The 15,498-nt window shown below is 39.4% G+C and overlaps 1 protein-coding gene across 1 annotated transcript in view; it reads right to left on the bottom strand.

Moving 5' to 3' along the window:
- The window catches only part of mdga2a (MAM domain containing glycosylphosphatidylinositol anchor 2a), a 192,628-nt gene that overhangs the window by 146,189 nt on the left and 30,941 nt on the right, over window positions 1-15,498 (bottom strand). The window contains exon 3 of the mRNA XM_053633356.1: window positions 5,340-5,514. Within this exon, the coding sequence (XP_053489331.1) occupies window positions 5,340-5,514 (175 nt within the window). The remainder of the gene's footprint in view (window positions 1-5,339; window positions 5,515-15,498) is intronic.

Below are 15,498 nucleotides of genomic sequence, written 5' to 3'. Positions count from 1 at the left end.
CCCTCCCTTCACCTGAGTGTCCAGAACATGTGGCCTCAGATCAGATGATACAATTACAAAATCGATCATCGACCTTCGGCCTAGGGTGCTCTGGTACCACGTACACTTATGAGCCTCCTTATGTTCAAACATGATATTTGTTATAGACAGTCCATGACTAGCACAGAAATCCAACAACAAACGCCTGCTCGGGTTTACATCAGGGAGGCTGTTCCTCCCAATCACGCCTCTCCAAGTATCTCCATCATTGCCCATGTGCAAGTTGAAGTCTCCCAGCAGAACTATGGAGTCCCCTACTGGTGCCCCATACAGGAATAGAATAGAATAGAGTCCATCCCCTATCCAGGAGTACGGTTCCAGAACCGAGACTGTGCGTAGAGGTAAGCCCCACCAGATCTAACTGGTAGCGCTCCACCTCCCACACAAGTTCCAGTTCCTTCCCCCACAGAGAGGTGACATTCCACGTCCCCAGAGCCAGCCTCTGCCTCCCGAGTCTGGTCTGTCGAGGCCCCTGACCTTCACTGCCACCCGTGTAGCAGCGCACCCGACCCCCACGGTTCACCCCACGAGTGGTGGGCCCATAGGATGGCGTGGGGGGTGCCACATTGCTTTTTCGGGCTTTGCCTGGCTGGGCTCTGTTGCAAACCCAGCCACCAGGCGCTCACAGTCAGGCCCTCCCTCTGGGCCTGGCTCCAGACGGGGGCCCCGGGCTTCCTCCAGGCAGGGTAACTCCTCCTCTCTTTGTTTTCTTCATGAGGGTTTCTTCGAACCATTCTTAGTCTGGCCCCTCCCCTGCGACCACTTTGCCTTGGGAGGCCCTACCAGGGGCACAAGGCTCCAGACAACACAGCCCTCAGGTTCATAGGGACACACAAACCTCTCCACCATGATAAGGTGACGGTTCCCGGAGAGGTCGCTCATTTAAAAAACAGCTAGTTGAGCTGAGGCTCAAACCCCCGTTGCTGGCATAATAAGCCTTCATGTTATCGCTGGACTAATATAACACACATACAATACCACCTTATTTAAATACTATAGTTATTGTACCTGGACTACAAGACTCAATCATGCTTACTTTATATTTTATATAATCTTGTAATTAGAAACTTGTTCAAATTAGGTTTTTAATAAGTTTTGATGAAAAAGTAATATTTTTATGTGAACCATTCGACCACACATTACATTTTTATTGTACTGTGTTCAGCTACAGTATGTTTTTCCATGTGCCACCTGGTGGTTATTGGGTGAAGCACAACAAATGAACTTAAATTCTTAGAACCGTGCCTGCAGTATACCGTGTGATCACATGTGACGAATCACGTGGTACTGCGTGAAAAAAGATGTATTCTTAAAGGCCACATCTGTAGGGTACAGATGACACCAGATCTGTAGGGTACAGATCAACACCTAATGACACATGACTGGAAGAAACAAACAATTCAAATACAGGTTCAGCATTGGGCTGAGGTACAGAAACACTGGACAAAACATCCGTGGTGTTAACCTTCTTAAGTGAAGCCTGCTGTCTCTTACCTTTGCGCTTAAACACTGTGCACGTGGCAATTAAGTGACCTTGCTCATGACAATAAAAGCAGTTTTAATAATAAAAGAGTTTCAGAAGGGGAGCCAGGGGGTGTGCGAGTCTGGGGAGGTTTATTGGATGACTTTAATGTGCGCAAGGACACATCCTTACAAGAAGCAGGGGCACTGAACACAGTTTTGTGGGTTAATACAAACTCATCGGCTAAAATGGCAGCTTTAGACAGAACATCAATCTTTTGCTCATTCACATACACTACTAACTGGTCAGGAAGGCAAGACTTAAATTCCTCCAACAACATCGCCTGTTTAAGCTGTTCAAAAATCTTCACACCGCTTGCCGAGCAACATTTAACGAACAAGGATTTTTCCTGAGTTAACTCAACATAAGTCTGGCTGGCTGATTTAACAGAGTTTCTAAAACTGCCTGTAAGCTTCAGGCACGCGATCATATGCACGGAGAACAGTAGCATTAACAACCTCGTAATTTAAACTCTGTTATAGAGTGAGGGCTGAGCCGGATTTTTGTGCTTTACTTGACAATTTGCACTGCAATAAAAGTGCCCACAAACTTTTAGGCCAGTTTAGCGTAGTAGCTATTGTCTCAAACACAGAAAAATATGCATCAACTTCATCCTCTCTAAAAACAGGCACTAAACCAACATGCCGGCTAACATCAAAAGCAGGCTGACTTACCGGTGAGGACTGGATTGGAGCAAGAGGTGACTCCAGCACACTGGGGACATCAGCTCCAACATTAGCAGGGGAGCATGCTACAGAAGAGCAGAACGTCCATGGTCGAGGCACTGGCTTTCAACTCTGAGCAACCAGGTTGAGTTTCATTCCCTCAGTGTCCAACTCCCTCTCCTGAACATGCAGCAACTGCATCTGATACTTTTGCCACTTAAATTCCAACTTCAGCTCCTTTAGAGCGAGCTGCTAACATTAAGTTTTTAGAATGGCCTTCCCAAAGTCCTGATCTCAAACCTATCAAAAATTTGTGGACTGTGCTTAAAATTCGAGTCAGAGCCAGAAAACCAACAAATGTCACTGAACTTTACCAATTCTGCCAAGAAGAGTGGTCAAATATCCAACCAGAATTCTGCCAGAAGTTGGTTGATGGCTACCAAAAGCGTCTGCTTGAGTATATATACAATGTTTGATATTTACAAAAATAAAAATATGTGACTATATACAAATCTAGACAGCTAACACATATCAAAGGGCAGATCAAGCTTCTGAGCTCCCGACTCTGGTCAGGAAAGGCACAGTTCAAAAACCAGAATAATCACAAGGAAAATACGCCACAAACTAACAAGCACAACCCAAAGGCAAAACAAGTGAGCATCAGCAAAACAAAGCTGACAAAGCACTGGCTCCTGTCACCATTAAATACGACAGCTCATTGATGATGTCATCTTTGGGGTGGAAGCAGCACACAAAGCTTTAGGATGGAAGCAGCACAAAAAGCCACTTGTTGAATTTAATTTCTACAGTGGAAGTCACAAAAGAAAACTAAGTGCCAAGCATTATAGAACAAGTGTGACCGTTCTACTATAGCTGAAGAGATGATAGAAGAGATTTACAAAATACAGCTGATTTAGCTGCCATTGAGAGAATTATTTGAATTGTTAAAGAACAAGGTCAAGTGGTAATCAGAACAGTCTGTACTTCACTCAAGCTTCCCATGTAAGTGCTTTGTTTTGCAATGTTTACGGTAACTACAGTTCGAAAAGTTCGATAGTGAATATTTTTCACTATACCAGTGAAGTATGACCTATGAATAATATCATGTTGTATATTTTTAATCAACACATACAAAGAGTCACATTTACATCTGGTGTGAACAATATGAAATGAGGAGGGTGGAGAGAAGTAATATGTATTCCTATAATGTTATTCTTTGCTGAATGTAATTCATATTGAAAACAAGAATTACAAACTGAATGTTTAAATATGTAATAAGTTAAGTCCTGTGGAGATGAATATTGTAAGACCATGAGCCTAGTTGCCCAAGTGAGCAACATTCTCCAGTCTGAAACTGATGTGTAGATGGGATGGCTTCTGCCTACACTCAGTGTCTTCATTACCAAGCTTGACCATACTCAGATGTCCTCCAAATACTGCAGGGCTCTGGTGGATGCCCTTCAGGAAAGACTGTAGAGGTGCTTTGGTAAAATGCTTGCAGAACCAGAGTTGACTGCTGCTGCAATGCTTAATCCAAAATTCAAAACATCCTGGACTAAGCATGAAATATCCTCAAATTAGGTACATCTTTCAATAAACATTGGGGGGGGGGTTGTTTGTTTTTTTTTTGTTGTTGTTGTTGTTTGTTTTTTTTTTACAAATGTAATTACTGCCAAACAAATGTCTTTAATAAGAATAAGTAAAAATAATAAATGGTCATTTGTATTCACATTAAGTTGATCAAGTGTTTTCTTCCATATAAGGTCTGGACTACGTTTGGTAGAAGTAAACACATCCTAGTCACCAACTGATGCCTCCAACACCTCTGATGAAGAAGACTTCTTTGCAAGTATGAAAAACACTCAATTAGAGGCATAACGTGCTTGCAACGTTGATCACAAAGATTTTTGAAGTCCTTCCCAGCCTTGTGCAAGTAATCTTTAAGGATGAATACTACCTTACCAGCTTCAGCTGCTTGTGAGAGGCTGTTTAGCACAGCTGGAATAATTTTCAGTCCTCTGAGAGCAAGACTGGACTCTGAAGTTCTACTGAAGTTGAACAAAAGAATGTACAGCTTTGTTTAAACATCCAGTATGATGGTGTACTGCAGTTTTATTTTTTCTGTGCTTTTTATTGATGTTATAGTTTTGCCCCATGTGAGGCAGGTTTTTCAAGCATATACAGGGATGAGAGCGATGATGAAAAACCCAAAAACAACAGTCAGTGACCTCACCAACAACCTCCACAGGCAGGGGTTAAGGGATCACAATTCATCATTCAAAGACTTTGAGAGCAGAATCGTAGAGGACATACCACAAGATGCAAATCCCTCATCATCAGTAAGAATCGGAAAGCCAGATTGGAATTAGCAAAGAAATACAGAGATGTACCTGTACCAAAGTGATGTAAAAATCAAAGTGTAGAGAAAGAAAGGATTTGCTCATCATCCAAACATACAAGCTCATCTGTGAAACATGGTGGAAGCAGTGCCATGGCTTGGGCTTGCATGGCTGCTTCTGGAACAGGCTCACCAATCTTTATTGATGTAACTCATGAAGGTAGCAGAAGAATGAATTCAGAAGTTTACGGGAATATTTTGTCTGCCAATTTACAAGTGCATTCAAATTAATCTGAGAAACTTTATCATACAGCAAGACAATGATCAAATACACACTGCCAACTCAACTTTATCAGGGACTTGACTTTTATCAAGGACTTTATCGGGGGAAAAAGTGGAAGGTTTTCAACTGGCCAAGTCAATCACCACACCTTAACCCAGTTGAGCATGCATTTCATCTCCTGAAGAGGAGACTGAAGGGAAAAACCCCCCGAAACAAGGGGAGTCAATCAACCAAAATGTATTTGGTGTCCAAACTTCGCTTGTTGAGTTTTAAACTATCTGTTGAGTATCTAAAACACAAGAAAAGCTTATATCTAGCTGTGCAAAATGCATGAGGCAAAATGTATGCACTAATCAAACATTTGACTCATATGCGGGAAGCAGAGATATGTCAGCAGTGTGCCGTTTGTGTGTGTGTGTGTGTGTGTGTGTGTGTGTGTGTGCACGCAGATGTACATGTGTGTTCTTGGCTTACAGGTAGAGGGTAACTCACAATAGACGTCCACTCGAATGGACTTAATGGCAGGGGTGCCAAGGCCATTCTCTGCCTTGCAGTAGTAACGGCCACCATGGTGCCTCTGGATGTGAGTAATGCGCAGAGTCTCATTGAACACGCTGGACTCATGAAAGCGATCTGCAGCACTGCCCGCTGTCTTGGTCCATCGTATCTGCAAAAAAGTTAAAAACACAAAAAAAACTCATTACCCCTTATATTCTAAAATATCATTACCCCATATATTCTAAAATAGTTTAGCTTTAGCTCAATGTAGAACCGTGTGTGTGTGGGGGGGGGGGGGGTGGCAAGGACTATGCAGGCAGGTGAATTATGAAGCTTTGGGTTTCTTTTATTTTTCCCTTATATATCTAGCATGAGCTAGATTTCCAGCACATTTCGCATAAACTTCAAAGAAAAATCAAGAGACCAAACAGTTAATATCTTTTCTCACATTCAAGTTCAAACTCTAGTTCAAGTCCAAGTTCAAGTGTGTGTTGCGTCGGCTCTGCTAGGTCCGGCTCTCTCGAGTTCACAGCTTCCACTTAAACGAAAAACAACCATATAAGTAGGCTTCCAGTAATATCACACATGTGAGAACAATCATTCATTACCTGCTGGTTCAGCCAACACTCAACCACACCTCTGCTGCCACCCACCCCCACCGCTCGACTCAATTAAATTAAATTTTATTTGTATAGCACTTTTAACAGTGGACAGTTTCCCAAAGCAGCTTTACAGAAATATATACATTCAGGATATACATTTTAAATGTATGACTTTATCCCTAATGAGCAAGCCAGAGGTGACGGTGACAAGGAAAACTCCCTGAGACAATATGAGGAAGAAACCTTGAAAGGAACCAGACTCAAAAGGGAACCCATAATCATCTGGATGACAATGGAAAATTCCCTTCTATAACTGTCTACTACATGGTCAAATAGTGCTACTATGTAACCAGGAAATTCATTACAGTTTTCACATGAAGTCTGTTTTGTTGAACTTATCTACTGTTCATTGATGGATACTTGAGTGCAAAACCGTTTGTGGCAATTGCAGTCCTAAAGCTATCACAGCAATTGTAATTATCTAATTGACAGCATCCAAACATCTCAGTTCACCACAACACTATGAGCCCATGAGCCCTCCAGATCTGCTCCTTTCTGTGAGAAAAAACTATTCACAAAAGGTTTGACTTATTGGAAGGCTGTTCCATAACTGCGGGGCTTTGTAAAAGAAAGCTCTACCCTATTCACTATATATTCACTATTCGAGGTACCACAAATATCCTGCACCTTTTGATCAAAGTAGGCATGGCAGATTATAAAAGACCAAAAGTTCGCTCAGGTACTGTGGCACAAGACCATTCAGAGCTTTATAAGTCAGTAGTAGTATTTTATAATAAATGTGAAATTTGACTGGGAGCCAGTATCAGTGTGGATAAGACAGAGGTGATGTGGTCATATCCTCTGGTTCTAGTAAGGACTCTTACAGCTGCACTCTGGCCTAACTGGAGCTTGTTTATGCACCTACTGAAACAGTCAGACAGTAAGGCATTACAATAGTCCAACCTAGAGGTAACAAAAGCATGAACTTGGGCTGCTCTCTGGACATTTTGAGGTGGTGGTAGAAAAGAGGACACTCAAAAAACTCAAAGCTTTCTCTAACCCCCTCTAGGATGTGTACCTCTAATCTTCACAGTCAGAGTACTAACTAATACTAATATACACTTATCACAAATAAAGCTACTACTAACAAAAGAGGAAGAATGACTAAACATCTTGTAATCAACACACTAAACAAGCTGAATGTTTGCCATGTTGAATTTTAGATGTATCTTAGTCAAAGCAAAAAAAAAAAAAAAGGATTCTTCAAGAAAATTATAAAGAATACGTGAAGAAAATGAAGCAATAGCACAAAATTATAGATGAAAAAGAGAAAAACAGTATAATTTAATCACTGACAGGTGAGAAACTCCTGGCAAATGTTTTGAAAACAGGAACTATCACAGGAAACAACCTGTTGTTAATCTGACTGACATGTCTTCCCTGACCTCTATACATACAGACAACATGAATTGACACTACGGGTATGTCACCTGGAAGAGAAACCAGCATACTGTAATGTTCCCAAGGGCTCAGACACACTCTTGTGAGTGTGCATGCACTGTCTACATGCTGATTGTATGCATGCAAGTGGGAAAATTTCAGCATGGTTATGACTTTCTTTTTTCTAGCTACTGTCCCAAAAATAAAACGTTAATTTTGGGTTTCTCAGTGACTATCATTTGTTGATTCTTCTATTTCTTGAGGACATGTTTTCTTGTTTTCTCTCAGGAAACACAGCAGATGCTTTTGACCAAAGTCAGTGTGAAACCGTAAACTGATATGAGCAGAAAAATCATTTCCAGTGTACAGAACAGCATACAGAATAGATTACAGAATAACTTGATAGGGAGAAAAAAAGAGCATACTCAAAGTGAACACTCAATTAGCCAACCATCCAGATAAGTTAAGCAAATTGCCTATTCATTTGCTTGGCCTTGTAAGCCCTGAGTGATACTTCCTCTTCATCCGAGTGATATTCATCATCATGTACAACAAAGCAAGCCTAACTACGATGCTCAGCTCTGGCAGGGTGAATTGGATAGCAAACCACCAAACTTCACCTCAGTCCAACCAACCATTAACAGCAATATTAATGAGGAATTAGAAACATTTCAGCTTCTGAATATAAAAATATGGCAGATTCACCTCTGTGTTGTCTCCTTTCTGGAATTAATCAACTTTGAGGCGTAACTCCATTTTATGCTTTGCTAAGAAACAAAGAGAGACTTGTTTACACACATATTGGGTGTTAGTTAGAAATAACAATATATTCTAATTCTCTGAATCCTTCATGCCTGTGTGTATCTTGTTCAACTAAGTTCGAAATAAAGGTTCTTAAATTCCACAATCCACATTTTTTAGCAGTTCATGCAGGTATGTTTCAGTTCATTTATGGATGGAAATCATCATATAATATATACATATGAGATATCACAAATAAATGTTTCCCACTTTATATTAAAGGTTTTCACAAATCTAATTTTTTGATGAAGTACAGTGCATCCAGAAAGTATTCACAGCACTTCACTTTTTCCATGCAGTGTTAACTGTGGGACCTTATATAGACAGGTGTGTGCCTTTACAAATCATGTCCAATCAACTGAATTTACCACAGGTGGACTCCAATCAAATTGTAGAAACATCTCAAGGATGATCAGTGCAAACAGGATGCACCTGAGCTCAATTTTGAGTGTCATGGCAAAGGCTGTGAATACTGTGAATATTGTGAATACATGTACTTTTTTGTTTTTTATTTTTAATAAATTTGCAAAGATTTCAAACAAACTTCTTTCACGTTGTCATTATGGGGTATTGTTTGTAGAATTTTGAGGAAAATAATGAATTTAATCCATTTAGGAATAAGGCTGTAACATAACAAAATGTGGAAAAAGTGAAGCGCTGTGAATACTTTCCGGATGCACTGTATGTTCATGCCAAGGTTGACCATTACTTATACAAATATAAATAAATGAATGTTTAAATGTTTTATATATATATATATATATATATACACACACACACATATATATATATATATAGAGAGAGAGAGAGAGAGAGAGAGAAAGAGTGTGAGAGAGAGACATATATAGATATATACTCAGCAAAAAAAAAGAAACTAGAGACTGTATTTTAAAGATAATTTTGTAAAATCCAAATAAGCTTTACCGATCTTTATTGGAAAGGATTTAAACAATGTTTTTCATGCTTGTTCAATGAACCATAAACAATTATTTCACATGCATCTGTGGAACAATATTTAAGACACTAACAGTTTATAGGCAGTAGGCAATTAAGGTCACAGTTACAATAACTTAGGACACTAAAGAGACCTTTCTAATGACGCTGAAAAACACCAGAAGAAAGATGCCTAGGGTGCCTGCTCACCTGCGTGAACACTGCATGAAGGCCTGCTGCAGGGAGGCATAAGGACTGCAGATGTGGCCAGAGCAATAAACTGCAATGTCTGTAATGTAAGACGCCTAAGACAGTGCTACAGGGAGACAGGAAGGACAGCTGATCGTCTTTGCAGTGGCAAACCATGTGTAACCATGTGTCCCCCTAGATGTGATCAAGAACTTCCAAATGCCTTGGTGGAAGAGTGGGGTAACATCTCACAGCAAGAACTGACAAACCTGGTGCAGTCCATGAGGATGAGATGCACTGTAGTACTTAAAGCAGCTATAGACCATACCAGATACTGACTGTTACTTTTTATATTGAGCCTTTGTTCAGGGATTCATTATTCCATTTCTGTTTGTCAAATGTCCGTGAAGCTTGCTCAGTTTATGTCTCAGTTGTTGAATGTTTTTATATTAATACAAATATTTACACGTTAAGAAATTTGCTGGAAATAAAAGCAGTTGAATGTGAGAGGACGTTTCTTTTTTTGCTGAATATATATACACATACAGAGTACAGATAGTTCAATTATCTAGGTCAGTCAATTAAGCATTCAAATTAGCATTTGAAAGCAGTGATCCAAGACCAGTCTGCCAAAATATTGGTGCTGGAAGATACAGAACCTCACACATGCAAAGTATTCTGAGATATTATCATGTCAGTACTTCCATTGTTATTGATTACTGCTGTGATCCTCAGCCCACAACATTAAGCACATATCCTCACTCATAGTCACTTGATTATTAATGGCACTCATTGGTTTACAATCATATTACTCCCTTTAAAAAATCTTGAATCTCAGAGTTACTTTGCAAATTTTTGCTCCATCCTTCCACCTGCCTGTTTTGATTAGCGTTCTTTTTTTATTAGTCCTGACTAGTTTATGCCTGTTTCTCAATTGCCTGACCATTTGCCTGCCTGAATGAGTATTACCTAGCCCTTTTATTTGCTATATTACTTTAAATAAAACAGAAAAACATGCATCTGTCTGTCCACTTCAAGACAGGAAGTATTAATACAGCAGGCCTTCTACAGCAAAATCCCTCAAACAGTGTACTCTGCAATCAGCAATGGCAAATAAATAAATCCACTGACAGTTTGTGACAAGCAAGAAAAACACACAAGTAAATCACATAAAGGTTAATCATAAGAAGGAAGGTATGATATCCATCCATTTTCTGTACTGTTTATCCTACAGGGTAACGGCAAACCTGGAGTCTATCCCAGAGGCCATGGGGCACAAGGTGGAGTACACCCTGGATGGGATGCCAATCCATCGCAGGGCACAATCACATACACATTCACACACCCATTCATACATTACAGACACTTTGGACATGCCAATCAACCTACCATGCATGTCTTTGGACTGGGGAGGAAACCAGAGTACCCAGAGGAAACCCCCGAAGCACAGAGAGAACATGCAAGCTCCGCACACACAGGGCAGTCGCAGGAATTGAACCCTAAACCCTGAAGGTGTGCTAAGCACTAAGCCACCATGCCTCCCCATGAAAAGGTATGCATCTAATGTAATTAACAAACTAATTATAGCTAAATTACTATTCCAACACTGAAGAAGGTATGTAGAGAAGCTTTATAGGTATGATTCAATGGTGTCTCCTGATCCGTAAAGTGAGTTCAGTCTAGTCAGCCATTGCATCAATGGAGAGTCACAAAGAAAGAGCAGTTGCACAGTTCAGCAGAGCTTGTGCATGGAACCTGCTTTTCTGGGGATTGCGGAGAAAGTCTGTATAGATTTCAGTGGGAATCACACTAAAGATCCAGCTGTAGCCTCAGTTGTGTGTGCTTGTCCCACAGTAGAGAACGCCTCATGACTATCTCTTAAGGGGAGATCAAACCAAAGGTCTGAAGTTCTCATGTACAGTTCCCTCTGAAACTATTGGAATTGCAAGGCCAATTCATTTGTTTGTGCTATATACCAAAGACATTTGGCTTTGAGATCAAAAGTTGGATAGGAGACAAGCGTTTAGGATTTCAGCTTTTATTTCCTGGTATTTACATCTATATTTACATATTGACAGCTAGATGTGTTAAACAACATAAACATAGAACCACCCATTTTTTTAGGCAAGCAAAAGTATAGGAACAGTCTTGAAGTAAATTAAAGTAAATAACACTTAATATTTGTTTGCATATCCCTGGCTTGCAATAACTGTGTTAAGCCTGCGACTCACTTACATCACCAGATTTTTGGTTTCTTCTTTTTTGATGCTTTTCCAGGGTTTTACCACAGATTCTTTAAGTTGTTGTTTGTTTTGGGGGTGTTTCTCCCTTTAGTCTCCTCTTCAGGAGGTCAAATACATGCTTAATTGGGTTAAGGTCTGGTGATTGACTTGGCCAGTCTAAAACCTTCCACTTTTTCTCCTTGATAAAGTCCTTTGTTGAGTTGGCAGTGTGTTTTGGATCATTGTCTTCCTGCATGATAAAGTTCTTCCCGATTAATTTGAATGCATTTCTCTGTAAATTGGCAAAATGTTCAAAAAGGAAAACAAAAACAGCTGATGACAGAAACATTGCAAGAGCTGTGAAGAAAAACTCAATAACAACAGTCAGTGATATCACCAACAACCTCCAGAGGGCAGGGGTGAAGGTATCACAATCCACCATTCAAAGAAATCTTCGAGAGCAGAAATATAAGAGCCATATCATAAGATGCAAACCACTCATCAGCAGTAAGAATCAGAGGGCCAGATTGAAATTCCCAAAGTAATACAGAGATTAGAGATGGTATTATCAACATGTATTACAGTATGGTATCAAAACGGTATGAAAATTTCATATCACAATTATCATGTCCAAAACTATCACGGTTATCAGTATTATCACGGTATTGTTAAAATGTGCTGAAAATGTACAAAAAGTACTGATATACACACTGAAATAATTTAAACAGGTTTCATATTTGACTATAAAGTGATGAATGGTTGTCACTAAGCTTGCTGCGATAGTCGGTACACAGTGTTCGGCCCCACACCGATTACATCACTCGCCCACCACGGCACCACTCCCACTGTCGTTTTGCTTTTTTATAGTAATAAAAATGATTTAGTTCAGTTACAGAATGGACACTACAATTAAAAACTGAACTTGTCTGCTCAATTCAGCATTAGCTGAACGAGTCAGATTCACAGCACAAATCAGCAGGAGTCAGATTTCATTTAGCACGGGACGAGAGTGGGGCAAGCTGACTGACAAGACGATGGCGGAAGATTTGGTTTAATATAAGCGAGTTTGTCATTGTACTGTTTTGTTGTTGTTGTGTTTTTCATTAAGAATAAGAATGAACCAGGGACATGCAAAGAGTTCCTCAGAGGCAGGGACTCAAATGTAAAAAATAAGGAAAAAAAGGGCAACATCACCAAAGAGCTAATTTCACTAGTTTAACTACTTTACTGCATTACTAACTTTAATTTAACTACATATTCTTATCACCCTGGTAGACATTGTAAATGTAAATATCAGAATAATGAATATGAGAATGACACTACTAATATAACGTAATGATATTTTATTTTTACATTTATAGAAATAATTACAACAAAACAGAAACTTTTAATTTAGGGATGAATCCAAAGAATCATTAAAAGAAAATTTAAACATTATGAAATGTATTACCATCCACAAATGTAGTGACACAACCACTGTATGTCACTGACTATGTTTACATGGACAGCAATAATCTAATTACTGACCTTATTCTGAGTAAGACAATATTGTGATTAAGGTGTTTACATGAGTCACTTTTAGATTATTCCTTTCATGTTACCATTTAACATGTTATAGAACATAGATCGATTAACGGCACACATCATTACGTCACCACGCCACGCTGTCTGACGTTCCCTCCAGAATTTCACGTATCAACATACAGTTCGTCGTCGTTATGGTACCGTATGCAGTTTTGGGTGTTTCATTTATAATTTTACGAAGCTTCAAGTGCAGTTAATTATTTATTGTGCTATACATGTAAACAGGCGACTGCTTGAAGCCATGGGTTGCGTCCAAAACCACGTACTTACCTACTATATGGTAGCTGAAGTACATGTATTTGTCCTACTATATTGCAGTTAAGTACGCGGTTTCGGACGCAGCCGTGATCTCTTATTTGCCTTCAAACGGTTGAGCACTGCCGTGTGTGATCGTGTCCTGTTGCAAAATGCAGTGAAATCTCCCACACGACGTTAATAGTGTGATTAAGTTGTGGACATGTCTGTAATACCCATTGACAATGCCACTAAAATAGGAATACTCCACATGTCTTAATTTGATTTGTGTTTACTTCAAGTGACTTTAGTCGGATTAATCAATATTTTAATCAATTAATCAATATTAATCAATAATTAAGGTAATCAATAATTGCTGTTTACATGCTAGTTTCTTAATCAGAGTATTGTCTTAATATCGGTTTATTGTTGTCCATGTAAACATACTGTATAATGCACTTCCATAATGCGACTAAAATAGGAATACTCCACACATCTTAATCCAATTTGTATTTACTTCGAGTATGACTTTAGTCGGATTAGGGTAATAAAAAATTGCTGTTTACATGCTAGTTTCTTAATCAGAGTATCGTCTTAATCAGGTTAATATTAGATTATTGTTGTCCATGTAAACGTACTGACTTACTGTAAAGTCAGTAAAACTATTAATTTCACAATTAAATTTACATTTGGCAGCAGCACTTTGATTTCCATAAAACTGCAGCACTGCTTGCTGAACTGGCTTTGTAGTCTCAAAGATTTAAGCTGTCCCTTTCGATGCCTCCTTCTTCAGTTTTTCTTTAATTTTCTGCCGTCTCTTTTGACGTAATTTTCGTCTGTCTGTTTGGTATTGTGTCTTTACTGACTATATAACATACATATAATAACACGGTTACTTGCATGTCTGGAAATTTAGTTGAGTAGGTAGTACTTACCAACACATTCCCCCTCAATCAATTTGAAAACTACTGGCGATAAGCATATAAAATGCTGCTAATATTATGAAAAGGTTAGCAGAAGAGTTAGTGGTTTCAGCATACCTGTCTGCCTGTTGAAGCAGAACACATCATGATTGCGTCATAACAAGACTCGAGTCGGACAAATATAGGAAAATTCTCCGCACGGCTGCACGGGCATTCATAATCGATTTAAAAGCAAGGGGGAAAAGAGGAAAAAGCACCAATGAAGCGCCAAAGCCCCCTTTTGCAGCAACTTTCTTCTGGCAAGCTCTGCAGACAGGGTTACCAGTTCTATTGAGTTTCCCTCAGCACTTTTATAAAATCCAAAATATGACCACACTTGGGATTTGTGTCAGACTCATGCTGGGTGGACAGCATTTACCGCGAGTTTTATAAATCACAATAATCGTGCATGGTTTTAATGATAATTAAATGTAACACTAATACTAACCGTAGGGGAATTTTATTATGGTTTATCATGAAACCAGTAGCCTAACCATTTCATCCCTAACAGAAATGAGCCACAAAAGTTCCGGAACCAGAACCAGGAACGAACCTCTACCAAAATTATGGAAATGCCAAAGTGTGGAGAAAGAAAGGATCTGCTCATGATCCAAACATACAAGCTCATCTGTGAAACATGGTGCGGTATTATCATGGCTTGGGCTTGCATGGCTGCTTCTGGAACAGGCTCACTAATCTTTACTGATGAGGTAATTCATGATGGTAGCAGCAGAATGGATTCAGAAGTTTACAGGAACATTGTGTCTGCCAATTTACAGAGAAATGCATCCAAATTAATCAGGAGGAATTTTATCATACAGCAAGACAATAGCTACATTACATGGACAACAATAATCCACTCTTAATCCGATTAAGACCATACTTTGGTTAAGAAACTACCATGTAAACAGCAATTTTTACTTACCTTAATCTAATTAAGGTCATAATCGAATTAAGCTCTAATCGAATTAAGACAGGTGGAGTACTCCTGTTTTAGTCGCATTATGGATGTGTATTACAGACATGTAAACACCTTAATCACATTATGAACGTTGTGTAAGAGTTTTCACCACATTTTGCAACAGGACACGATCACACGGCAGTTTTACGTTTTACGGCGAACAAGAGAGATTGGCCGCGTCCCAAACCGCATACTTTTCTACTATAGGCCTGTAGTGGGGAAAAA

The sequence above is a fragment of the Ictalurus furcatus genome, chromosome 9 (genome assembly GCF_023375685.1).
Source record: "Ictalurus furcatus strain D&B chromosome 9, Billie_1.0, whole genome shotgun sequence".
NCBI lineage: Eukaryota > Metazoa > Chordata > Actinopteri > Siluriformes > Ictaluridae > Ictalurus > Ictalurus furcatus.
The sequence above is the reverse complement of the archived record's forward strand: the minus strand, read 5'-3'. Positions and strand labels throughout refer to the sequence as shown.